The 27,625-nt window shown below is 32.2% G+C and overlaps 1 protein-coding gene across 1 annotated transcript; it reads right to left on the bottom strand.

Moving 5' to 3' along the window:
• Positions 1 to 4,883: 4,883 nt before the first annotated feature.
• On the bottom strand, positions 4,884 to 27,358 carry LOC115884413 (paired box protein Pax-6-like; the record flags this gene model as incomplete). The annotated part of the gene is made up of 6 exons (XM_030902973.1): positions 4,884 to 5,805; positions 6,405 to 6,658; positions 10,548 to 10,680; positions 10,755 to 10,920; positions 12,339 to 12,515; positions 27,202 to 27,358. Coding segments are annotated over 6 exons (1,104 nt in total), but the record flags the coding sequence as incomplete, so codon positions are not given.
• Between the last annotated feature and the right edge of the window lie 267 nt (positions 27,359 to 27,625).

The following is a 27,625-nucleotide window of genomic DNA, read 5'->3' as shown; positions in this document are numbered from 1 at the left end:
CATAAATCCAGCTACTATCCACCTTAGCGCCTCAGCTCAGAGCCACTCCTAGCCTTGTTCGACACCGGTCGTGTGGGAATAAGGATGATTTTACTTGAATTTAAGGTGTTGGAAGGCGATATTCTGTTTGGCTAGGTAATTTTCGATAGGGTTACGTCACGGGCACCAGTTAGATACCAGACTAATTTAGATATCGGCCTTGTTTATTTGGTCGGCGCTGTATATATAGAGTCGTGTTTATGCGATGGGTATATTTTCGTGGGTTGGTATATTGTAAGCATTAAGCCGGGCTAATAATATGAAAGGTTTATTCTGAAAACATGTACAGGGTGAGTCAACGATAGAGTAAAGTCCATTATCTCATTTATTTCGAGGTTTACAAAAAAATGTTAAATCCAAAAGTTATAGGGAAGGTTAAGATACATATTTTAAAATTATTATAGAGTATACAGGGTGCTTCAAAAATGTGCGGCGGATATAACATATGATTTTTTAAATGCAACACCTTATTTTTTATTTTATTTTTAGATTCAGCTTAAAATTCTATAACTTTTTTATATATAATGTTATATACCTAAAATTAATAGTTTTCGTAATATTTAAATTTGTTTATACAAATGTTAAATTACAGTGTCGTAAAAAATTGTCAATGATACCATTGTGTCTGAAGTTGGAATACCAAAATTTGGCACGAGAGTTCTATAAAGATTAAAAAGAAGATATATGTTAAGATATTTTAGTTAAATGCTACAGGGTGTTCAAAATATATTTATGAATTTCAACTATTTAAAATTAAAAAATCTTAAATTTTTTAAATGGTACACCCTATATATTTTGATTTTTTCTGATAGATTTTGCAAAGCTCTTCAACTTTTATGAAGTATGTCATATACCTATTTTTAATAGTTTGCGATTTATTCCAATTTTTTTATTTTTACCCTAATTTTTAATACAATTACGCTATAACATCATAGTTACCGTGACAAAACAAACATATTTATTACTTATATTTAACAAGTAGTTTAATAATTAGTTACAATAGTTATTATTAGTTAAAATTAACTAACATTACTCAAATAAACTAAAATCGTAGTCGTGGATTTCTTGGTGTATTTCTATATTATGAAAGATGACATTTGGATTTTCCGTCGGGCCGAATAGCCACAGATTAGGGTAATACTAACTAGATTACCTAATTTTCGACTACTGATATTGAAATTTTCTCCGACATACAGTAAAGTTTTTTTTTCTCGTAGTAATTCTGGTTTATGTGTTACTACTGCCACGAAACTGTCCCATTACACACTGAAAATATTATAATATAATATAATATGAAAATATTTTCTAGATAATCGACATCTATTCTTATAGTACTTAGCAAAGTACTATATAATATATAGTACTGAACCAAAAAATATGTTTATTTTGGCTTGTTCGTGTATATCAGTCACATTGATTAATCCATTTTCAGGAAAATCTGAAACTATTACCTCTACCTCTACCATTTATACTTATTACAACAAATTAAACTAAAATTTACCTTTTGTTCTTAACTTGCTTAACAGACATATGAGATTTTGATAATAATTATTATTTTTTGACATGACAACTATGACGTTCTAGCGTAATTGTATTAAAGATATGGGTACAAATAGAAAAAATTGGATTAAATCGCAAATTATTAAAAATAGGTATATGACATACTTAATAAAAGTTGAAGAGCTTTGCAAAATCTATCAGAAAAAATCGAAATATATAGGTTGTACGATTTAAAAAATTTTAGATTTTTTAATTTTAAGTAGTTGAAATTTATAAATATATTTTGAACACCCTGTAACATTTAATTAAAATATCTTAACATATATCTTCTTTTTAATCTCTATAGAACTCTCATACCAAATTTTGGTATTCCAACTTCAGAAACAATGGTACCACTGACAATTTTTTACCACACTGCAATTTAACATTTGTATAAAGAAATTTAAATATTACAAAAACTATTAATGTTAGGTATATAACATTGTATATAAAAAAGTTATAAAATTTTACGCAGAATCTAAAAATGAAATAAAAAATAGGGTGTTGCCTTTAAAAAAACATATGTTATATCCGCCACACTTTTTTGAAGCACCCTGTATACTCTGTAATAATTTTAAAATGTGTATCTTAATCTTCCCTATAACTTTTGTATTTAACATTTTTTGTAAACCTCGAAACAAATGAGATAATGGACTTTACTCTATCGTTGACTCATTGACGAAGTTAATGACTAGGTCTTCTGTTGTATTTTGGTTCTTATTAAATATACAGGGTGTCCCAGAAATAAGTGCAAGTATTTTAAGGGGTCTTATGATCTTGATAAAAGAAACATATTTTCTCTTTATCGTTTTTCAAATAAGTTCAAAATAACAGAGTTATTTTACTTTGAAAATTTCCAAAAAAAAATGATTTTAAGCTAAAATTTTGAGAACCACTGGATCTTTTCTGGATTTTCTTTCTTGTGAATTTAATCTAATACCTATGTTGCCGTATTATCAAGAAATTATGGTTTTTAACTAAAAACTAAAAGAAATTCCTTTTTTTTTCGCGAAAAAGGCGTGTTTCTGGTGTTGAACTATACCACCAGTTAAAATACTTGCACTTATTTCTGGGACACCCTGTATGTAATGCCTACTTTTGAATATGTGCGAAATTTCAATTTTATTATGTTTTTTGACAGTGATGTCAATGACCCCTGTAACTGACATATTAATTTTGATAGATACCCAATAGATGAACCAATAACTGACACATTTTGTAAAATATAAAAACATATTTATTGAGTACCTAGTTAAATTTACATATTATGCTCCAACTATGCTTCGAATAGTTCGGGAACTGATAAGCATATCTACTAATTTGATTTTGAACTAAACTGGACAAATCATCTGCGCAAACCAATCAGTTACCGAACCGTCTAAAAACTACAAAAAATGGGACTTGGTAATAACACTACTAGTGAAACATAAATCAAATATAGTTTGCATGTTTTAAAAATTATGGGACGCGGAAGGCTTCTCTCTCATTGACTTTAAAAGGCTCTTCTATTATTTCCATAATGTCCTTAAACTCATACCAAAACATGTCTTTACATTACAAAGGCACTATTCTCTTTAATATTCCTTAATAATTCCGGGGAAATAATCATGTTTATATCTTATAATTACATAATTGCCAATAGCGAAATTTTTTTGCACTGAATTGGGAATTGGAGGAATTATATGGAAAAAGCATTTTTTTACGAATAATTTGGTACCACACACTTGGTATTTCGAGTCAAATTGTCGTTATGAACCGCATGTTATAATTCCAAATAAACCATATGCGAAGACGTCAAAAGTTGACATATATGATGTGTCATTCTCTTCAGAGTGTCATTTTCTATCGAATAAAGTAAAAAAATTCCGAGGGTGTCATTTAAAAATCAAAAGTTGTTCTCATTTCCAGTGAAACAGGAAGTGACCTAAAACAAGTGAATACGTCAATCAATCCTAATTTATGTCATATACTAACATACCAAATCTCGTTTTTTGATCTAAAAAAATAAAAAAGTTTTAGGGGAGAGCCACTTTTGAGACCCATCCGGTATAATACTTTGTTGATATGGCAGTTAATAGAAATAATAGACACAAATAATTATATTACTTTACTTTACTTCTACCATATAGGACAATAGCTGTTTTCATGTAGTTTATAACTTTTACTATTATCTTATAATACTGTAACCAAAATGTCAGAATTAAATGAAAATTAAAGCTTTTCAAGATAAGGCTATGTTAGAAACACTTACCGTTAAATATCTAATGGAACTGTTTAGTTGCTTGGTGAAATTTCTAAAATTTACTTACTTGTTTAATAGACAATAACAATATTCTATTGAATTTACAGCTCCTGTTGTGTTAGTAGGTAGAGTTTTACCATACAATGTCTATATGTTCTGTAGGGTTAACGTATAAAAGCGAGGGGCAAAGCGCTGCCAAAAATGGTGTACAATAAATACCAATTTTGGGAAAAAAGTACCAAAAATACCAAATTATTTCCAAAAAATACCAAATTAGTATTATTCTTTTTAGTATCTAAGGAATTTAAGATATTTGGAACTTTAGGACCTATTTTCAACCTATACATACTTATAATTGGGTTTTCTGAATTTCTATTTCATGTTTTTCGTCTCGATTTGTGTCTTTCTCCAGGAAGTTTTTTTATGTAGAAATTTATAAAGAAATTCACAACGACCAAACCGGTTAAAGACATTTGCAGATGTATTCTGTTGTGCTTTAAAAAATTGTACCAAAGTGGTACATTTTTAGTTTATAATGTGGTACGCGCTAAAAGTTGGGTGCGGCAACACTGCTAGAAAACAGTCGCTATAGGGCCGTAGACGAACGAAGTATGTAGCCGCGGCGGCTCATTTATGTTTGCCGCAACGGGGCCGGAACGTAGCGGATCCGAGGAAAAATGTACACCGACATTTCTTGGACGGGGCACGGACGCGTTCCGGCGAAGCTCGGACCGTGCTCGGCTTAGTATGAATGTATAAGTATAAATAACATTTGACAATGTTTGGCCGTGCCTTCACCGTCGCACGGCTCCGGCCCGCACGGTGTACCGTGAATCATCCTTAATCCACATCCACCGTTGCCAGATGTCCAACAAAATACCTGTTTAATACCAGTTTAATACCAAATAAAACCAGTTTATTACCAGATAAGTTTATTACCAAATAATACCAAATTAGTACCAAAAATACCAGTATTACCAAGTGCTCGTACAATAAATACACCAGCGGTTTGCCCCTCGTATAAAAGTGATGTGAAATATTAATAAAAACACTTTATATTTTTTAAACATTTACTTAATAATTGATTATTAACATTTTTCTTTACTTACACCTAAAAATACTTTACTTTACAGTTTTATACACAATCCAAACAACAATATTTAAACTTGTTGCAGTAAAATCGATAATAATTTATTTAAAGTTTTAAACAAAATAAATAAAATTAAGCTACTTAGGTATATCATAAATATAGTACAGGAATATTACATTGAGTACGGATTTTTATCTCCCAAAAATTAGCGAAATATGAAAAATGTACAAGAACTTTGCTAGAGTTTTTTTTTAAGTAGATACATACATACATACAGGTACTATAGATGAAAGTTAATTAAAAGAAAATAAGGAACATTTCAAGATTTATTTTACAATATTATCAAGTATTTTTTTTCAGTAAAAACCATTTCTTTGGTCATTTTAGTCCATGGCGTTACATATACAGGGTGACCCATCTCAATCCAGCAGGATATCACGCTTTTTTAATAAAAATAAAGGTGACACTATACGTAAAAAATTTCGTAAAATTTTCTTTCGGTCAAAAAAAAATGAGATTGTTTTAAATAAATTAAAATAAATAGATTACATGTACAGGGTGGCCCAGGTCATTCTAGCAGGATATCACACCTTTTTAAATAAAATAAAGGTGACCCTATACGTAAAAAAATGTCGTAAGATTTTCTGTCGGTCAAAAAAAAATAAAATTAAGATTTTTTCATTCTCTGTCGTGCATGGTTAGTTGCAAGGGTTGGTTTTCTTTGGGACTGGTATCTACCACTTCCACAGGGCTACAGGACCGTCTCAGTCTATCCTCTTCGATGTCCGATTCGTCGTTGACGTTGATTTCTTCGTCCGAATCGGAGTCGTAGGCTCGGAGTTTTTGGAGGTGTTCGTGAGTAAGGAGTGAGTTTGGAACAAGAGCTTTAAATGCGCTGTAAAGAAGAAAAAAATGTTTTAAGATAAATTATGTTTTTTTGAATATAATTATGTTTCCAAAATCCCAATGATGAGCGTCGAATTCGAGCCACCCTGTACATATACAGTGTGGCTCAGGTCACTCTAGCAGGATACCACACTTTTTTTAATTAAATAAAGGTGACCCTATACGCAAAAAATATCGTAAATATAAAAAATTATACAGGGTGTCCCAGAAATAAGTCCAAGTATTTTAAGGGATGGTAGATCTCGATAAAAGAAACATATTTTCTCTTTATCGTTTTTCAAATAAGTCCAAAATAACGGAGATATTTTACTTTGAAAATTTCCAAAAAAGTGATTTTTTGCTCAAATTTTGAGAACGACTGGATCTTTTCTGGATTTTCTTTCTTGTAAATTTAATCTAATACTTATGTTGCCATATTATCAAGAAATTATGTTTTTTAACTAAAAACTAAAAATTTTCCAAAAAATTCCGAATTTTCAAAAAAAAATTTGCGAAAAAAACTCATAGGCGTGTTTCTTGGTTTGAACTATACTGCCAGTTAAAATACTTGCACTTACTTCTAGGACACCCTGTATAGAATTAACTCACCTATTTTCTCCGCCCATCTGCAGCAAAAGCTGATGCTGATGCGAGCCCACTGGCTGTCCAGCCGCCCCCAAAGGCGAGGTAAGGGGCGACCCAGGGTCGGAACCTTTGTAGTGTGGCGAGGGGGTGAGCCGCCCCCCTGCAAAGAGCGACGCGGTGGGATTGTGGCCGCCCCCGCCACCCCCCGGCGACGACTGTTTGAGCAGGTTCATGCGCTGATGGCGGCGCCACTTGGCTCGTCTGTTGGAAAACCAAACCTGCATTAATCAACACGAAACACGAATTATTAGAATGAAGCAAGAAGAAGAAATTAATTTTCAATATACAGGGGACATCAAATAATATTCTATAATAATACTTCTACAAAATGTACTTTTCGACAGGGTGGCCCATCGAAAACGTTCCGCAAGGCATAACTGCCAGGGTATTTATTTTTTCAAAAAATCCAAAAACGCGTCAATTTTGTTTGTGAGGGGGACAACTTTTGCCCCAAAAATGATTGCAAAATATTCAACCCTCTAATCGGGGGTGTCATCCCCCAACTTTTTTTAAATGGAAAGGGGGGTCAAGTAACACCGCTACTTTCAACTTTCTATTCTCTATATTTCCCCGCTTCGTTTTTGAGAATCGGTCGAGTCGTTGAGAAAATATGAAGGATTGAAATTTGAAAAGTTTATTTAAGCATTTATCAGAGTAAATGATAATTAAGGATAAATTCGACCAATTTGCTGCTTTTTCTTATTATTTCTAGATGTTTACGCATTTTTTCACTTGCCACAACGTTGAACGATCAGGTGCGGTAGTTGCTAGATAGCTGTTCTGTGACTTGTACGTTGAAGTTCTTCTCAATATCGTTAAACTCACCCACAATAGAATTTCCAAAAATACCAGCCCACACGTTTAATTTCTGAGGGTTTTGTGTGTACACCTCGTGAAAAACCCTGGGATTGTCCTCAGCCCAGTACCGACAGTTGTGCCGATTAACTACACCGTTCAAAAAGAAAGAACAGGGTGTCCCATTTTGGTTGAAATCATACGGTATCTCCGTTATTAGAGAAGATAGAAGGGTGCGGTTTGCACAAACCTGTCTCACTTTTTTGTCAAACGGAAGATGCCGTAAACAAAATTTTCATAGCCCTCTTCGTTTCCGAGCTACAGGGTCGTTTTGAAAATTTTGCAATTTGGGACACCTCCTGTTTATCGAGAAGGTGAAAACTGTTTATTGTAGAACTTTTTGCGTAGAATACAGTGGCGTAGTCTGTTTTTCTACCAAAAAAATATTTTTGGAAATATGAACTAAAGTTATGTTTTTTTAAAAGGAACACCCTGTATATTTATAAATCATATGATCTGTCTTGCCATAAGCTTCTCAAAAATATATATCACTCTATATTTATCTTCACTATTTACTGCAATATTTAAAAGTTTTTATTAAAAGATCATATTTATTAGTAGGCCATGATTAATAATAAAAGAAACTAAAGAATTATTAAGTATACTGCTATCTGTCTCTTGTTTTATTTTGGGAGCCGCTAATAAATTCATTATATATTAGGGGAACTTAACTCTCTACCGCTATTTGTAAATCTTGGAATACGTGTATACGTAAGAATAATCTATCGTATCGGAAATTTTAGATATTCCTTTAGCTAATTTACGTGAAATATACTTTCAGCAAGATGGGGAACATTCCCCCCCATAACTATGGAAATATTAGAATACTATTAAATTATTATTTTTCAAATCAATGAATTGGAACCAATGAACGCATATTGATAGCCTCGATTCCCGGATTTCGCCGTTCTCGATTTCTGATTTTGGGATTTTTGAAATACGAAATATATCGTGGGCACTACAACAATGTCGAAAACCTGAAAAATGCTTTAATAATTCAAGATTTAGATATTTGCAAACCCATCCCGTTATAAAAAAAAGAAAAATATATTCACAGTTTCAGTGGTAACAGTTATTTCAAAAGTAAAATATATCAATCCCAAATAAATTTTAATATATGTATGACTATTTTAGTAAATATTTCATTTTGATTTTTTGTTATTTATCACAGCCTACTAATAAGAAAATGATATATTTTAAATATTGCAGTAAATAGTGAAAATAAATATAGAGTGATATATATTTTTGAGAAGCTCGTAGCAAGACAGATCATATGATTTATAAATATACAGGGTGTTCCATTTGAAAAAACATAACTTTAGTTCATATTTTCAAAAATATTTTTATGGTAGAAAAACAGACTACGCCATTGTATTCTACGTAAAATGTTCTACAATAAGCAGTTTTCGCCTTATCGATACCTTTAACAATAACAGAGATACAGGGGGTGCCCCAAATTGTAAAATTTTTGAAAAGACCCTGTAGCTCAGAAATGAAGAGGGCTATGAAAATTTTGTTTGCAGCATCTTCCGTTTGACGAAAAAGTGGGACAGGTTTGTGCAAACCGCACCCTTCTATCTTCACTAATAACGGAGATACCCTATGATTTCAACCAAAATGGGACACACTGTACACTCATCCGAAAAACACACATTAAATAGGAAATTATTATCATTTGCCACTCGTTCACTCATAGTTTCACAAAATTGCAAGCGACGATCAAAATCGTCTTCGTTGAGTTCTTTTTTGTACCAACTGAATTTTGTACGGGTGGAACTTGTGTTTTTTTAATACCCTTTGGACACTTGTACGATTCCCGCCGGTCTCATTGGCTAATTTTCTTGTACTCAGAATACTGTCCATGGCAACTTGGCCCAATACGAATACCTCCATAGCTTTATTTACTACAGGATTTTCCCTCTGCCTCTTTTTATTCATAAGGGAACCAGTTTCGCGACATTTTGCTACTAACTGGCGAACAATTTTGCCATAAAGGTGTTTGTCAGGATGGCGTTCATTGAATATCTGCGCAACCCTATTGCAAACATCTAGAAATAATAAGAAAAAACAGCAAATTGGTCGAAGGAATTTATAGAGAATAGAAAGCCCTTTTCATTGCGGTACCACTTGACCCATTTGAAAAATATCGGGGGATGACATCCCCGCTTAGAGGGTTGAAGATTTTGCAATAATTTTGGGGCAAAAGTTGTTTCCCTCACGAACAAAATTGAAGTGTTTTTGAATTTTCTGAAAAAAAATTACCCTGGTCGTTATGCCTTGCGGAACGTTTTTTCGATGGGCCACCCTGTATATGTCACTGGATAGTTTCTCAAAATTTAGAAAAAATAATCACCGGATATCACTGAACAAGATTCTTAATTGTATTAATGAAATTGATGTCGGAAGACTATTGAGGATTCGTCACGAATTTAGCTACAATAGAGAGCACTGCTCGGTTTTTCGGTAAAATTGTGTGCCCAGCCAATTAAGCGATTCATTACGGTGTTTAGAAAATTTTCGGCCATGTCATCCGTCTGGAGGATTTGTTAATTAATCAACCTAAATGTCTTGGAAGTCACAATAATGGCGTTGACTTGATACACAAGGTTGTGTAGGTTAAGAGCTCGAAAAAATGTTTTTAACTGACTAAAAATTGTTATTTTTTATACAAGATGATAAAATGGTATTTTATCGCCGACCGAAAAGATTAATCTGTCTGTCTGTCTGTCTGTCTGTCTGTCTGTCTGTCTGTCTGTCTGTCTGTCTGTCTGTCTGTCTGTCTGTCTGTCTGTCTGTTCGTCTGTTCGTCTGTTCGTCTGTCTGTTCGTTCGTTCGTTCGTCTGTCTCGTCTGTCTGTCTGTTCGTTCGTCTGTCTGTTCGTCTGTCTGTTCGTTCGTCTGTCTGTCTGTCTGTCTGTCTGTCTGTTCGTCTGTCTGCCCTGTCTGTCTGTCTGTCTGTCTGTCTGTCTGTCTGTCTGTCTGTCTGTCTGTTCGTCTGTCTGTCTGTTCGTCTTCGTTCGTCTGTCTGTCTGTCTGTTCGTCTGTCTGTCTGTCTGTCTGTCTGTCTGTCTGTCTGTCTCGTCTGTCTGTCTTGTTCTCTGTCTGTCTGTTCGTCTGTCTGTTCTGTCTGTCTGTCTGTTCGTCTCGTCTGTCTGTCTGTCTGTCTGTCTGTCTGTCTGTCTGTCTGTCTGTCTGTCTGTCTGTCTGTCTGTGTAAATTTTCTTAAAAAATAGAAAAAGAACTAATATATTACCTGAACTCTAGCTTCAGATAACGACGTTTTCGACGCTAGTCTCTCCCTGGTTGACACACAAGGGTAATGGCTCTTCTCAAACTCTTTCTCCAACTCCTCTAGCTGATCTGGACTAAACGTAGTCCTATTTCTTCTATAATACCGTAAAAAAACAACAAAAAATCAATTAGAACAACTAAAAAACCTTAAAAAATAATATGGTATTACCGAAATTTGGGTTGTTCCGAACTATCCAGACTGGAGTCGTCCTTATCCAGTCCTCCAGGAGGGGAATTGAGGAGGTTAGAATCTGGATGAGGCGACGTACTTGAGGAAGGGCTACCACCTATAACAGAGGGATTTGTAGAACCGGGAGGTTGAAATCCTAAGGGTCCTGAAAATAACGATAACTTATTTCTTTTTGAGAAAAAAATTATACAACAAAGAAGTTTTTTCACTATACAGGGTGGTTCGAAATGTATTCCGGAAACTTTGGCAACATATTCTGCAGGTAAAAATAAGTAAAAAAGTTTGTATAAATGTATGTCGTAAAATCATTACTTTCAGGATATACAGGGTGTAGAAGTTTCATTTTTATTTCGTTTTTTTCTAAATAATTTATGAAGTAACGTCAATATTTGGATGAAAATTGGTGTCTAGGAGTTTTTTGACATGAGAAATTTGATTTTGGTGGTAATATGTCTCCTATTTGTAGGGGGCGCCACCTACATGTGTTTTAACTGTTTTGAAGAGTAACAACTTTTAGTCCGTACCTGTATAAAGCTACTGAGTAAAAAAATATACATTTTCGTGACTTTTTACGTAAAAAATGTTTCTCTGGTAAAAATGGCTACGAGCAACTGTTCTCAAGATATTTGGAGTAGAAGTAGTCTGTACATGTCATTATTGACAAAAAATAAATATGTTGAGTAGATAATAGTTATTTGACTGACATGATAAATTTGAGAACTTTTTATTTTTTTAAATTAATCATAAATAACATTAAATAAATTAATCATAATTTAAATTAATCATAAACTTTTGGCACAAAAACATTTCAAATTTATGATTTCAGTATAATAACTATTTAGTCAACGTGTTTAATTTATGTCAATGATGAGAGGCATTGATAATTTCTATTCCAAATATCTGTCTGTACAAGTAGGAGTCATTTTGATATCAAAATCAAATTTCTCATATCAAAAAACTACCAGACACCAATTTTCATTTAAATATTAACGTTATTTCAGAAATTATTTGAGAAAATCGAAATAAAAATGAAACTTCTATATCTTATATCTCAGAAACGAAGCATTTTAGGACATTCATTTAAACTTTTTTACTTATTTTTATCTCAGGAATATGCTGTCGAAGTTTCTGGAATACAGTTCGAACCACCCTGTAGAATAATTCCAAAAATATTTAATGAATCTAGCAGAATCTAGAAGTTGAAAGATAAATTTTTTATAAAATTTATAAATCAGAGCAACAGGGAATAGTTATAGTTAATTCTTAATTTAAGTGGCATTTATTTCCTTTGTAATAATTCAGTAAAACGACAAAAGAGTAATGGTAAAATTTTTCAAATATAATTATTATTAAAAACAATCTCTAGATTTTTCGGCTAATAATACATTTAAGTAATAATTATAAACTAAAATAAATATTTATTAAACTAATAAATATAAGTAATAATATCGAAAAAAAGGGTAAAAGAAAAACTAAAAAAAATCTAAAACAGATCAGGCAATAAAGATAATTTTAAATTATTAGTTAATGCTTATTTTAAGTGATTTTTTTTTATTTTCTTACCATTGGGCCATAATGGCGAATGCCACGGAAATGCAGCAGCAGCGGCGTAGGGATGGGGAGGGTACAGTCCATAACCAGCGGCACGCGCAAACTCTGCAGCAGCCCTTTCAGCAGCCCTATTTCTTAATATTCTATTAATGCTGCTCACGGAGGGCGCAGTGGCGTTCGTACAGACTCCTGCAAGAAAAAAAAACACAATTTTATTTCTCCGAAGAAAAAAATTTGTCTGATTTAGCGAAAATTTCTAAATTTCTTTGTTCAAATTTTTGTAGCTGTAATTTTAATGGTTTTCTAAGCAATCTATACTAATATATAAAATTCTTAAGTGACTCACTGATTAATCACGATCTTGCTCAAACCACTATCGATTATATTAATTGGTCCTCTTTAACAAATATTTAAACAGTTTTTTTATTTTTTAATGAAATAAACGAATTATATCAACAATATTAGTATCTGTACTCTTTAAAAATTTGGTACATCTTTAAAAATAATCTAAAATGTCAATAGTCCATGGGTATATTGATAAATAAGTTCTAAATTACAAGAGAATGCATTTTCTACGGAAACTTAAAGAGATAGGTAAAAAATGGTATAATATAATTTCATAGACAATTAAATTGTGCATCTGATTCTCGTAAAATATACAGGGTGTTCCATTTAAATTAAACAAGTTATTGCCGTTTGAAGCTAATAATTATTTAAAATAAATTTTTAGACACTCTGTATAAGGTAGTATTATTTTTATTATTGCAACACAATAACTGATCAGTAAATAAACTTCAGTAAATATTTAGTATTAAAAACTTTGATACCCTTGGAGAAATGAAGCCTTAAAATTTTTACTGCAATTTCACAAAATTGAAAATATTTCAAAAACGGTAAGGTTTAAGTATAATAAACCTTAATCAAATTTACCTTTATTTTAATCGTAGAAACTAAAAATGTAATAATATACAGGGTGTTCCATTTAAAAAAATACAACTTTGATATTTTTTACATATTCGGGACACTCTCTATCTTGTAAAAATATTTTTAAATTGTAGCTCTAATAGTCCTTCAACGAACCCAAAACTTACAATTTGTAAAAATCTCATCGTTTAGCTACAATACTCTGTGTCGTATGTGGTGAACAACCCTGTATATGTTAGCTCAAAACAAATCAATGTATATTCGTTAGTATATCTATAAGTTATAACTCTTTATCTTTTACATTGTAAACATATTAAGGTGTATACGATTCAAAATCACTCTTGTAGTGTCCTCCAGTAAACAATACACTTAAAGAACTATAAGTCTTTGTAAACATACACTTAACTTTTCTTCAAAGTTGTTAGGTACTCAAAACAAATATCGTACTTAATGTTAGTACCTTCTTTGCAGATTTACAGTCATCCTTTATACTGTCTTTCAATTTTCTCATTGTCGAGACTATAATTTTTACCCAATTCAGAAAATCGTATACTCATATAATATACAGTTTATATAAAATTATTCGTAGTTTATATTAGAGATCTAGAGGTGTATTTTGTTGATTTATACATTGTAACGTGTACGTTCTGGATTTTTTATAATAATAGAAAAATTCTTATAATATTTGAACTGTTATATCGACATATTTTTAAAATATCGATATTGACAATATCGATTTTTACATTATATTTTTTTGTCCCTATATACCGCTATAATTAGACATAAAATCCATGTAGCTGAAACCTTACAAAGTGTGAAGTTCAGTGGCTTAACTTTGTACTGGTCGTGTTCTAAATGAGATTTAGTTTGTTTAATCAGATTTATACTTTTTTTAGTTGTATATCTCTATCTATACTGGTAGGTAATTATCAGTTTGAGGTCAAACAGTGTATTGATTTAATTGATGAAGTGTATATTGATATGCGATATAATGTAGGGGTTTCGCTAGTTGTAAGCAATCCTTTGTAGAAAAATAAAACATTGTACATATATTTCCCAAACGGTGGGCAGTTCATAGTAGTATACAGGGTCATTGAAATGGTGTAAAAAAATCAGGGGGTGATAGTACTCTTAAAAATTGTTAAAAAAGTTCCTATAAGTATAGGGCGAAAAATGCATATTAAGGGAGTTAGGAGCACTGAAAGAGTGAATTTAAAAAACGGTTGTTTTGAAATTGCAGGCTTAAAAAACGAGATAAAATTTCGAAAAAAAATCCTCTGCCATAAATTTTGACCCTAAATCAAATGGTGATACTGAAAAATTATTTGGAAAAGCGAAAAGGGTAGTTTTTAAAATGGTAAGGGGTTATTTCGTGAATAACTTTTTTGAGGTTATTTTTTTTGCAACGTCGCACAGTGCTTCGTCCCATGGACAAAAATCAAAAAATAAGTTAAAATTTACTAATATCTGAATATATAATTTTATACTTATAGCAATGTTCAACCATCCTGTATATTATTTTTCATAAACAGCGTTTTTGTTAGCAAATATTTTCACTAAAAATAAATTTTGCGATCATTATCTCATCAGTGAAAAGAATCAACAATTCTTAGTAGTTCTGTATATTATGGAGTTAAACGGGTACGTACTTAATTGAAAGCCACTTATGGATATTATGTTGTTCAAAAGATTGTTAAACAAGGCATGTACTTTAAATTTATTTCTAAACAAGTTCGTGATTGTTTAGTTTTTTATTTATTTTTAAGATGATTCTAAATGGGTATAAAAATTTTACGTTTTCAAACTTCAAAAAGGCATTTAAAAAAAACATATCAAGACATATCGTATTTATTGAATATTTTTGTTGCCATATGCATACACTTTTAATTTTTGTATAGTTCACCTGCGTCTGCTTGCGACGAACTTTATTTTATAATACTTTTCCAGATGGAGTAAAATTGAAAAGCAATGCCGATCTGGCTAATACTTGGCTTGATCATAAGGACAAGAACTCAAAATTATTTGTATTTCAGAAAATATGTTCTTATTAGATATTGATGAACCTTCCAGTCAAATGAGACACCACTTGTGCCTGAAAAAGTCCACTATGTTGGAGCGAAACGTCGCATAAAAAAACTGTCCATCTTTCAATTTATTATAAAATCTCATACCCAAGAAAAGGAAAAAATAATATATGGATATGGTTTATTAAAGAGGTAACAATTAACATCCGAACACCTCATACCGACAAAATGAACAGTAACAACGCGAAAAAGTAACATATTAGAAAATGATGTACAGAAATATCTTATATGTGAGGATATTTCATCTACCTGTAATTTGGATACTATAAATTTGGAAGATTCTGTCAGCAGTGATTCTTCTGAATCAGAGTAGTTACGATCTATACATTTTGTTGTTCTAAAGTAAATTTATAGTATCATAAGTTTTCTTTTTAATTAAATATAGCATTAATGTTTCTTTTTCATTAAAGAAAAACGTTTTTATCTTATATTAGGCTTATATTGTAGGAATCATGTTCTAATGTTATTTCAATTCTTTTTTATCCCATTTTCATACTATAACTTATTATTTGCTTAGATGGAACACAGCTCCAACATTATTATTATTTATAAGATTTTTTTTCATAAACGTGGGACTAAGAACATCATCATTTAGTACAATGAGAGTACTTATCATTTGTGTCAAATAAACCTAGTTTGAATAAATTGCTTACAATAAAAGAGAAGTTTTGGATTTTTGTCCTCTAGAGCCATATGTTCGAAGCACTGTGCGTCGGTTCATTTTTTGAAAACTACATACTTTTTCCTACAAAAAAGGTACTCTTGTTGTACATCGCCCAGAGCGATGGTTTTCGAGAAAATGAAAGACAAAGAGTTTGCTCTAATGGGTTGCTAACTGATTAATCAACATAAACTTATGAAAGTTATGGCGGTTCAAAAGTAACCAAGTAGTTATTAAATAATTCAAAAGGAAATAATCAAAAAGGAAATACCACTCCTGCAACTCCCAGTGGACGATATGCCAAGAACGTACAACTTTGACAAACATGTCAATGTAGTATTGAGCAATAAGAAGGATTGGAAGAGCGAAACGCTTGCCCAGCAGTTAAAAGACCATACCATAACTTGGTATACTGATGCTTCCAAAACCAATACGGGAACAGGGATCGGAGTGTTTGGGCCGAGAGCTAATTACTCTGAACCAATGGGCACTTACCCTAGTATCCTACAGGCAGAAATCTACGCTATCGGGAGATGCGTACAACTTATCTTAGATAGGAACTATCGGAAAAAAGAAATAGTCATCTTGTCTGATAGTCAAGCAGCGTTAAAGGCGATCAACTCAGTATCAATCAATTCGAAATTGGTCAAAGAATGCATAGAGAAGCTGAATAAATTAGGCAAAGAAAACAAAGTCCTCCTACACTGGGTGCCTGCTCACCAAGGGATAGAAGGCAATGAAAAAGCAAATAATCTAGCTAGGAAAGCAGCGAACACTCCACTAACTGAACCAGAACCGTTCTGCTTTCCAAGTGGTAACCAACTCAAGGCGGAACTCAAGAACTTGGAAGATTCCATCCGCAACCTGGAATGGAAATTTTCCAATGGTCTAAGACACTCGAAGAAGTTTCTGAGGGCTTATGATGAAGAAAAATCACAGATCTTCCTGGGTCTGAGTAAGAACAATCTTCGGATTGTCACGGGGTTTTTAACAGGACACTGTCTCCTCAACGAACACCTCAGTAGATTGAAACTAAGAAGAAACGGCGAATGCAGATTCTGTGGGGAAGATGGGGAAACACCAGTACACCTCATCACTGAGTGCGCCGAGACGACAACCATTCGTGCCATGAATTTTGGTACGACTGATATTGGAGATGGAGAACTACCCTCTATAAAACCGTCCCAGATACTGGCTGTTGTCAAAGCCCTGGGACTGTATGATGAGTTATGATTCAAGAAAGAGGGGGACACAATGGATCTGTAAGGTCGAAGTGATTAACCCCCCTCCCACTCATTCTAAATTCTAAAAAAATTCTATTAAATAATTAATTCGAAAATCAAAATTTCATGATTTTTAAAACATCTTATTGCTTTAAAAACGAAATAAACCAATTACCAAAATTCCTTATTAAAATAATGCATTCCTTAATTCATTCATAGTAAATGTTTAAAGTGACCACCATTCATTTCAATGCAGACATCTGCTCCAAGATCTGCGTACCCTGTGGAATATCCTTGGTGTTGTCCCAATTTGATTGGAACAGTCAATAATGCGATGCCGAGTTTTTTAAAGCAATAAGATGTTTTAAAAATCATGAAATTTTGATTTTTCAATTAAAATGGATGCGAAATTTGGAAATTACGCATTTCCGCAGGAAAATTTGTGTTTTCCGTAGTTCACAGTAGCTTTTTAAAGACAAAATTTCTTTTTCTAATAACTGATTTCAGCTAAACGAAAGTTGACCCAAAGTTTCTAACGAAATACATAACCAATAGCCTCTAAAGAAAAAACAATACTCTATACGTTTTCTGTTTTACAGAAAACGCAAATATTCTTGTCCGAAGAACATAAAATTAAATACCGAGGTACAAGAGAGTCTTAAATTAAAAATTAAAAGCCATCGCCGGCAAACGAAATAAAACCTGTCGCATGTCAGCGAAATTATTAAATATTGATACGAAAATATACGTGAAATTGTAGAAAGAAACCGGACTAATTACAGAAACGAGTACTGGGACCCACATATTCGGCTAATTGCTGTCAATTTATTTAATTGATCTTGTCTGGAAATACGACCTGACATCGATCGCGTTATTCTATTTTACCAAACATTTACCATATGGTAGGAATGGGCAAACTGTATCGATATTTCAAATATATCGACATCGATTTTTTTAAAGATCGATAGTGCATATTTTGACAAGTCTGGTAATACGATCGCATTATTTTATTTTAGCAAATACCACGCAGTAGGGTGGTGTAAAATGTATCGATATTTTTAAATATCGATATCGAGTTTTTTTAAAGACTGATAGTGCATATTTGTTCAAGTCTGGAAATACGACCGCATAGATCCATCTGGTAGGGATGAGCAAAATGTATCGATATTTTTAAACATCGATATCGATTTTATCTAAAGATCGATAGTTCATATTTTGACAAGTCTGGTAATACGATCGCATTATTTTGTTTTAACAAGCATTCACCATGCAGTAGGGATGTGTAAAATGTATCGATATTTTTAAATGACGATAGCGAGCTTTTTTAAAGATCGATAGTTCATGTTTTGACAAGTCTAGAAATACGATCGCATTAATTTATTTTACCAAACATTTACCATATGGTAGAGATGGGCAAAATGTATCGATATTTTAAAACATCGATATCATTTTTTTTAAAGATCGATAGTTCATATTTTGAAGTCTGTAAATACGATGGTATTATTTTATTTTAGCAAATATTTACCACGCAGTAGGGATGTGAAAAATGTATCGATATTTTTAAATATTGATATCGAGTTTTTTAAAGATTGATAGTGAATATTTGTTCAAGTCTGGAAATACGATCGCATAGACCCATCTGTTAGGGATGGGCGAAATGTATCGATATTGTAAAATATCGATACCAATTTCTAAAATATCGATAGTACATATTGAGTCAAATCAAAAGCGGATTTAGTGGTCAGTGGCTGGTAGAGGACCGTATTGGAAAACCCAAAAATTTAAAAAAATAGATTTTATTCAGAAGGGTATAAATAACATATGATCGAAAAAATGGTGTCAAAGACGGCTGGGAAATGATAATTTTGGCGAGATTAACAATTAATAATTACAGTTATCAAAGAGAAGATTAACAAAGGAAAGCACAAAAAAATAACGCATATATTATACAAAAAATATCTGTAGAGACAAAAAAGTTTCTAAATTGACTGTTAAGTTATCGATATGGACAATTTTAAATACCAACATCCCTACCAAATATAACTGGCTAATGGTAATTAAACGTAATTTGTAAGCTTATAATTCGTTTTGCTGTACAGAACCATGTAAGGCAAAGGCTTATGTAAGTTACAAATTAATCAGAATCGCATAAAATCGAATCATGGGCAATTTAAAAACCAGATACGCACCGGGTAAATGGTCTGAAAGTGATTTCAAATGTTGTTCGAGAAAATGCATTAATTAATTATAGCTTATTTAATTAAAAGTATCTTAATCTGATATAGCTTTCCTTAGATTTATCTGGCAATTTTTGAATTTTAATTTTTATGATTCACCTGGAGATTAATGAAACGATTTTTAAGCTATGTTCATATATTTCATATCAATTAAACTTTTAGTTATGTAATCGAGGGTGCTATTTTTAAATGCATTGTTGCCAACCATGGACATATTCGGCGTCGTACTGACTAATTGGAATTTAAATTTCGCGCTGGGGATTCAGGTGGTAGCTCTGCTGTAAAAAATGTCAAATTGCCGCATTTATTATTTAGGCTGTATTCCGTTGCAAAACTAGGCGAACCACATCGGTAAACTACGGTAAAGAGCGGTTCCTGAAAAATATCGGTTTGATACGGAACGGTTTGGTAAAATACTGGAAACTTAAAAAAAAAACGTTTTATAAATTTCAATATACCTCTATTATAAAATTAATCTTTTATGCATTTTTAATGTTCCTATTCTCTGCTTTTAGGTTTGATTCTTCTTTTCAATGGAGCTTAATATTGAAAAGTACTTTATTAATAAACTGTTAAACTCTTTAGACAGCTCAAGTGAAGATTTGCAGGTCCAATATTAAAACAGACCAATAATAAATAAACAAATCTATTCAATATTTATATTTTTATAGCTTATAAAACATTCACGATTACTTGTTGTCTTGTTTTTCATGTTTTCTTTAAATATTCCTGACTTTAAGAGAAAATGGCTGCATGATAAATTTAAATGGTCCTAAAAAGTCATTCTATTTAGTTAATGAAATTTATTTACCTGTACTGCCGACCTCCATTGCTTTTGGATGTAAATACAAAATATTATTATAAATTTTAGAAATTAAATCAGAATTTCACTCGAACTTCCAATATTTGCTTGATTTCTGCCACATAAATGACATTGATTGACAAACAAAACCAGAAAAAAAGCCTTCTCGCGCTGGTTAGTTTGGCGACAGTTATAACCAAAATTTTCAGGAACCGTGTTCCGTAATAAGAAAACTTTCAGAAAACCGATAGAAACGGAACGTAAAACTTATATATTTATATATTTATAATTAATTTATTTTTGTTTCCTAAAAGATTTTGATTAAAAGAAAATACATAAACGTGGGCAACGCTGTGCCGGTCAAGCTTAATCACGTCACTAAAAATTTATTTGGTATGAACTGTAGGTCTGTATTAGTACGATCAGAAACAAGTATCAATATACAGTGTAGTCAGAATTGTCATCGGGAAATTTTGACAGCATTTTGTTGAGAGAGAGAGAAAGAGAGAACAAAGAAACTGTTTTATCATAATTTTTTCTAGAAAAAATTAAGATTAATTTAAAAAGTATATAACATGCGGTTAGGTAGGGACCCTTAAGGAATCGTGTCCGTTCACATCGTTTCGTCTCTTTTTATTTAATTTAAGGTCGGCCTACACTCACACAGACAGACATAGAGTTGCGTGCGGCGACGCCTTTAGGTCGAATTAAAAAACGGTTGTCTACTCGTGTGTGCAATTACAGAAAAAATATCCACACTTTGTTGCTGTAGTATTAGAAACGTTAGTATGGTTTATTTCCTTCTCAACACTCAATAGAACGGAATTTTGTTGTATACAGGGTTGTTCACCATATACGACACGGAGAATTGTAGCTAAACGATTAGATTTTTACAAATTGTAAGTTTTGGGTTCGTTGAAGGACGATTAGAGCTACAATTTAAAAATATTTTTACAAGATACAGAGTGTCCCAAATAAATAAAAAATATCAAAGTTGTATTTTTTTAAACGGAACACCCTGTGTATTATTGCATTTTTAGTTTCTACGATTAAAATAAAGGTAAATTTGATTGAGGGTTATTACACTTAAACCTTACCGTTTTTGAAATATTTTCAATTTTGTAAAATTGCAGTATAAATTTTAAGGCTTCATTTCTCCGAGGGTATCAAAGTGTTTAATACTAAATACTTACTGATATACTGAATATTCCGTGTCGTATGTGGTGAACAACCCTGTAGAAGCTTGTAAACATGATGATAATATCAACATGTCATAACAAATGGCCAAACTTTCTTTAACATCAAAAGGAGCAGACTAAAGATTATAATCTTTAGCAGACTAAAGATTATAATTAATCTTGATAAAAAGTAACGATTTTTTTCCATAGTAACTGTTAAAATTGCCTATATGGATTATTTTTCATAAACACAAAATGTTCATACATCTCAAAAATTATGAAAAATAATAGATGATTCCATATAAGTTTGGTTGTGTGTATTTTAAAAGTAAAATGCTCACCTTCCAAAAAACCCGAAAAAATATAATTTCAAATAATGACTTTTTGGGCACAATTACCTCCGTACCAAATATATTTTAAACGGCCGACGCCGACGGCTCCAGGGGCAGGGTTTCGACTAATTGCAGCACAGTCCTCCTCGGTACTTTCGTGTAATTTTGTTCTGCGGCCGAAGTTATTGAATACGCATCCCCAACAATAACGCCAAGAGGTCTTGAACATTGTCATTTTGACGTTTTCAGTAGAATTGTTACGTTGCTTTTGCGGTTTTCCTTTTGGGTTTTGAGAGTGTTCCCGTTCACACGAACGCATATGGTCTGGTTGGTCACGATTACGAGGGTAAATTAAATAAATTGGTAGTTGGCGGCCATTGGCTATTTTTTGTAACGAGCAAAATGCAGAAAAAGATACAAAAATGAAGTATAATATTACTTTGTTGTTGTTCTGTCGATGTTTTTATTTCTTCTTGTTTAAAAGTGGACGGTGAAATAAGATACCATTTAATCTCCGACCCGTTAAAATTTGTTGAAGTGGTAACAATGGAGTTTTTGCTCCCAGAATAATACCTCCCCAGAACATTACAGTTGCTCCTTTAGATCTTGGTACAGATTTGGCAGCCTGAAGTCTCGCTCGTCTTCCTGGGGCTTTGAAAACCCGAACCGAAAAAGGAACATTTTGCCAATTCTCAGCTGTTCAGTTTTGATGTTGAAGGCATCAATTTAGTCGGTCAATTTTATTTTGCCGAGATAAGCCCACGGCCACACAGAAAGCGTTTTTAGCGTTTTGCGTTTTTTGCGTTACAAGCGTTTTTTGCGATTTTACTGTTTTAAGCGCTTTTTCCGATTTGTGTCCATTAAAATCACGCAAAAGGCGCGGCAGGTCTGCAGTTTCTATCAATAATGTCAATTAGTAACGTCGCAAGCTCGTGGATTCCCGGCCCGTCCAACAATCAATCCTGTGAGAAAGAGATAGGCGAGATCGGCGCTGTTAGCGTTGAAGAGACGAAGATAAAAGATACTGGGATTGAATTGTGGACGGGCCGGGGCTTATATTCGAAGACAAACACAATCTACTGCTAGTACCAGTGGTGTGTGTAAAAATAATTATTATTATTTGCCATTTAGTTTAGGAATTTTAGTTTATATGTGCATAGTTTTTTTATGTTGTAGTGTTGTGGTTAGTACTTGTTATAATTATAATATAATAAATAATTATAATTATATAATAAAATAGTAAATATCTCTAGTTGCTAATGCAATTTTAGGAAATTATTTATGAAACATTTTGGAGTGAAATTTCTTTACGCGCGCTGGGAGTAAAAATTCAAAGCCGTGACATACGAGCTAGTGAGACGACCCTGACACATGCGCTCGTTGTAGCGAAACGTGTTTACGGCTTAGAAATACGTAGTGACGCGACGTGCATTTGTGAGCAGTCCACGTGTTCATCAAAAACATTGATATTTTAATACAAATTTTGTAAAAGTGAACCAAATTATTACGGGTAAAAAAACATTTGTTACACGTAAAAAACTATTTTTTACGCGTATAAAACTATTTGTTACTGGTAGAAAACTATTTTTTACGCGTATAAAACTATTTGTTACTGCTAGAAAACTATTTTTTACGCGTTTAAGACTATTTGTTACGTGTAAAAATCTATTTGTTACACATAAGAAACTCTTTTTTACTCGTCAGATACTTATTGTTTCTGATAGAAAACCTTTCTTACGCAAAAAAAAATACTTTTACGTGTAAAAAACTATTTACTACGCGTAAAAAACTAATTTTTACGCGTCAAAAACTTATTGTTTCTGGTAAAAAAACTTTTTTACCGAAAAAAAAATATTTATTACGTGTAAAAAACTATTTGTTACACTTAAAAAATTGACTTTTTACGCGTCAAAAACCTATTGTTTCTGGTAAAAAACCTTTTGTTACGCAAAAAAAAATGTTTTTTACGTGTAAAAAACTATTTGTTACACGTAAAAAACTATTTTTTACGCGTATAAAACTATTTGTTACTGGTAGAAAACTATTTTTTACGCGTATAAAACTATTTGTTACTGCTAGAAAACTATTTTTTACGCGTTTAAGACTATTTGTTACGTGTAAAAATCTATTTGTTACACATAAAAAACTCTTTTTTTACTCGTCAGATACTTATTGTTTCTGATAGAAAACCTTTCTTACGCAAAAAAATACTTTTACGTGTAAAAAACTATTTACTACGCGTAAAAAACTAATTTTTACGCGTCAAAAACTTATTGTTACACGTAAAAAACTATTTTTTACGCGTAAGAAAATATTCCTTTAATTTATTACTTTTTCAACATTTCAAACTACACTTTTTCAAACATTTCCTTCAAATTTTTGAATTTAATAGAATCTTCCTAAACAGTAGATGTTCTTTATAAAAATATTTTTAGATAATACCCTAAAATGAAAAAAAATGCATACTATTTAATTTATTTTTATTTTATTATTAAATATAACATCCGCCTATGACTTAGAAAACGCTAAAGACGCTACAGAAAACAAACTGATTTGTTTTCATTTGCGTTTTTTGCGAGACACGCCGAACGCTACACGCTTTTGGTGTGGCCACTCCTATATAATCCTGTTATTTTGTTTTAGACGCTAAAGACGCTTCACGCTAAAAACGCAAAAAACGCTTTCTATGTGACCGTGGGCTAACTGTGGGATCCGTAACTCTCTCCTACTGTAAAACCCTCGTGCATACAGCCTTTTTCTTAAGGTTTCAACTGAAACGTTCACACTTGTAGCTGCCAGAAGTTGTCTTTGTAGCTCTGAATGGGAAACATTGGGATTTATTCTAGCAATTTAGCACACAAGGCGGTCTTGTTGTTCAGTTCTTGCCTATCTTTGTGTGTTCCTAATTCAAAGTATCTTGCATATGTTTTCGATACAACACCCTGGGTAACGCCTACTATCTCTGCTACGTCTCTCAGCGTTAAATTTTATGGACGTGATCCATTTCATTTCTGAAATGAATCAACAGAATATTCAGAAACCAAACAGAAACAGACTTTTCAAATATTAAAATATTTTTTATTTAAAAAATGGTCAAGTTTCCAAAAAAACGCTTAAACACGTATATTTTATTTTGTTTTTTTACATATTTTAAGATATTTTAAAAATGTGTACAGGGTGTTTCGGAAAATCTGGTCATTGATTAATCACGATCCTGCTTAAAGCGCTTGACGTAAAAAGCGCTTAAACACATATATTTTATTTTGTTGTTTTACATATTTTAAGATTTTTTATAAATTTATACATAAAATATGACCATTGGGTAATCACGATTCTGCTTAAACTGCTTGACATTTAAAGCTGTTTTTTGGCAAACGGATTGACTGTGGGGTGTAGAGGTTCGATAAGGAGGGGTTTCTCGAATCTCAAGTTCCAAGAGGGTGAAAACGCCCCTCAAATATTACAATATCTGTTATTTAAAAAACGGTTAGTCTTTCGGGAAAACGCTTGGACAAGCATAATTTATTTGGTTTTTTTACATATTTTGAAATTTTTTAAAAAGTCATACAGGGTGTTCCAAAAAGTTGGGTAATTTCTTAACCACGATTCTGCTTAAACTGCTTGACGTAAAAAGCTTATTTTTGGCAAACGGATTTTTTGAAAGTCAAATTCCAATGAGATGAAACTACCCCTCAAATATTACCAATATATAATAATATCGCCATATTGTTTTTTCTCATGCTGACATAAATGTGAGAAAATTTTATCCAGTTTGTATGTTAATGGAAATTCTTGCTTCTGCTTTATCATCGCCATTACAAATGATTAATTCGGCGCGAACGAAGTCGCTATAGTAAGAAATAGGACTTGATCTATTTTTTCTTTGCCTTCGGTAATTACACCCTTATAATTCCCTTGATACACAAATAACTATTTTTGTCTCATATATAATTTCTCTAAAAAATCAACAAAACACGATTATTTCTTTACATTATCTTCCCAAATAAAACCTCTCTAACAAAGTGTTTTGATTGTCTCGAATCCCGAAGCCGCGGCAATCCATCTTTGCCTCGCGGCCTAGCGCGAGCTTTAACATGATTGAAAAGCATTATTTATCACCGTGAAACATGCTTAATTAACCGCCGGGCGGAATTTATGGGTGTCCGTCAATGCGGAGGTCCATCGGACCCGTAGCTTTTCGGTTGATTGATTGTTGAAGTTTTATATAGCAAATTAGAGGTGCTTATTGAATGTTTTCTCGGTAAGATTTGTTGTTCGTGGGCTTGGAATAAAATAAATTATTTCTGTGATATATGTTGATATTTTTTCTTATTATAGCTTTATCAAAATCAGAGAACCAAGCATAGATATTCACAGGGTATACTACAGAAGGACAAAAATATATATCAAAATGTTCCTTTGAACATATGCTTTAACCCTTTATAGATTGATGGTCGCTAAATCGACCACTTTAATTTAACCCACTAATCAGTCGCGTGGAAGTGTATTATCGCCCAGTTTGTTTGCTATGCTTATTTCTATGCGGATTTTAGCCGTTTAATTAACCATATTTATGCGTTGGCCGAATTGGCGCGAAAAGTTATCGTAAGCGGTTGAATATTCGACCAGCGAGCACTGGTCACACTGAGTTCGCTCTGTATCATATAGATAATAATTGTCGTATTGTAAAGCGTTTTCTATGCAAATTTCGTGTGATAAAAATTTAAAAATACAGAAACAAAATGTATCTGTGACGTTTATTTCTTTTTATTTTGTGCACCAAATTTACGGCCCCGATGATATTTTCTAAAATCGTTAACATATCCTGTATATTTTCGATCATTTTTCATAGGATGCGAGTTTCTCGAAATGCAAAAATCGATTTACTTGATTTGGGCATATTTTTGAGTAAAGTGCTAACAGAGATAATCAAAATCAACTTACTCTTTTTTCTTACATTGGATGATATACGATCCCACTCATTTATTTGTTAACTTTTTGAAAAATTTTATTAAGAAGATATGCTCCCTTTGTGCTTATTTATATATTATTTAAGCCAAACTAGAAAATAATTAGTACTGCCCTATAAAGGGTTAAGACGCCTTCTCTAACGTGAGAGCCCTTAAATGTGAATAATAAAAATAATGTATATTGTTGATTTTTAAGAACATTGGTGAATCGTTTTCCTTGAAATTTCGTACACTTACAAATATTTTAATGCCAAAGCAAATAGCAATAATGTTAAAATTCATACTAGTTCTGAAAAGATACTTTTAGTTAGAAGAGAAGTTAGTCTCTCATAAAACTTTTTTTACTTAAATAAATAAGAAAAATAAAAAAATAATTTATATTTCTATTGTTTATATTGAAGATTTTGTGAACAGAAGCTTATTTATAGTATTTGTGTCATATAATTAAAATAAATAAATCTTACCTTCTGATATAAGTCTTTCTCTAATTTCCCAAGCGAAAATTGTAGGATTTTCCCTCTTATATTGTTCTATTTTAGAAACTACAGCTGGTGTTGCTACCTTTGGTTTGCTCCCTCCTATCAGGCCTGGCGGTCTTAAGGTTCCTGCAACAATTATATTTATTTAATAAAATGTTTTAAACATTTGAGATTTATCAAAAATATCGGAGGTGAAAAAGAAAGCTGGCCGTTTATTTAAAATACCGTATGATTGAAAAAAACGTCGTCGAAGAGGGCTGTGAAATGACAATCGACGATAATATGGCGTAGTGATGGGTTGTTATTTAACTATCTGTTATTTTATAACAATTATTTATAAATAACATAACGCAACCGTTACTACTTCTAAAAGATCGGCCGCTCGTGAAACAAAAAACGAAGTCGGCGC

Source organism: Sitophilus oryzae, unplaced genomic scaffold (assembly GCF_002938485.1).
Source record: "Sitophilus oryzae breed Bouriz unplaced genomic scaffold, Soryzae_2.0 scaffold_247_pilon_pilon, whole genome shotgun sequence".
NCBI classification, from domain to species: Eukaryota; Metazoa; Arthropoda; class Insecta; order Coleoptera; family Curculionidae; genus Sitophilus; species Sitophilus oryzae.
Note: the sequence above shows the minus strand (reverse complement) of the source record. Positions and strands in the feature narration are given on the sequence as shown.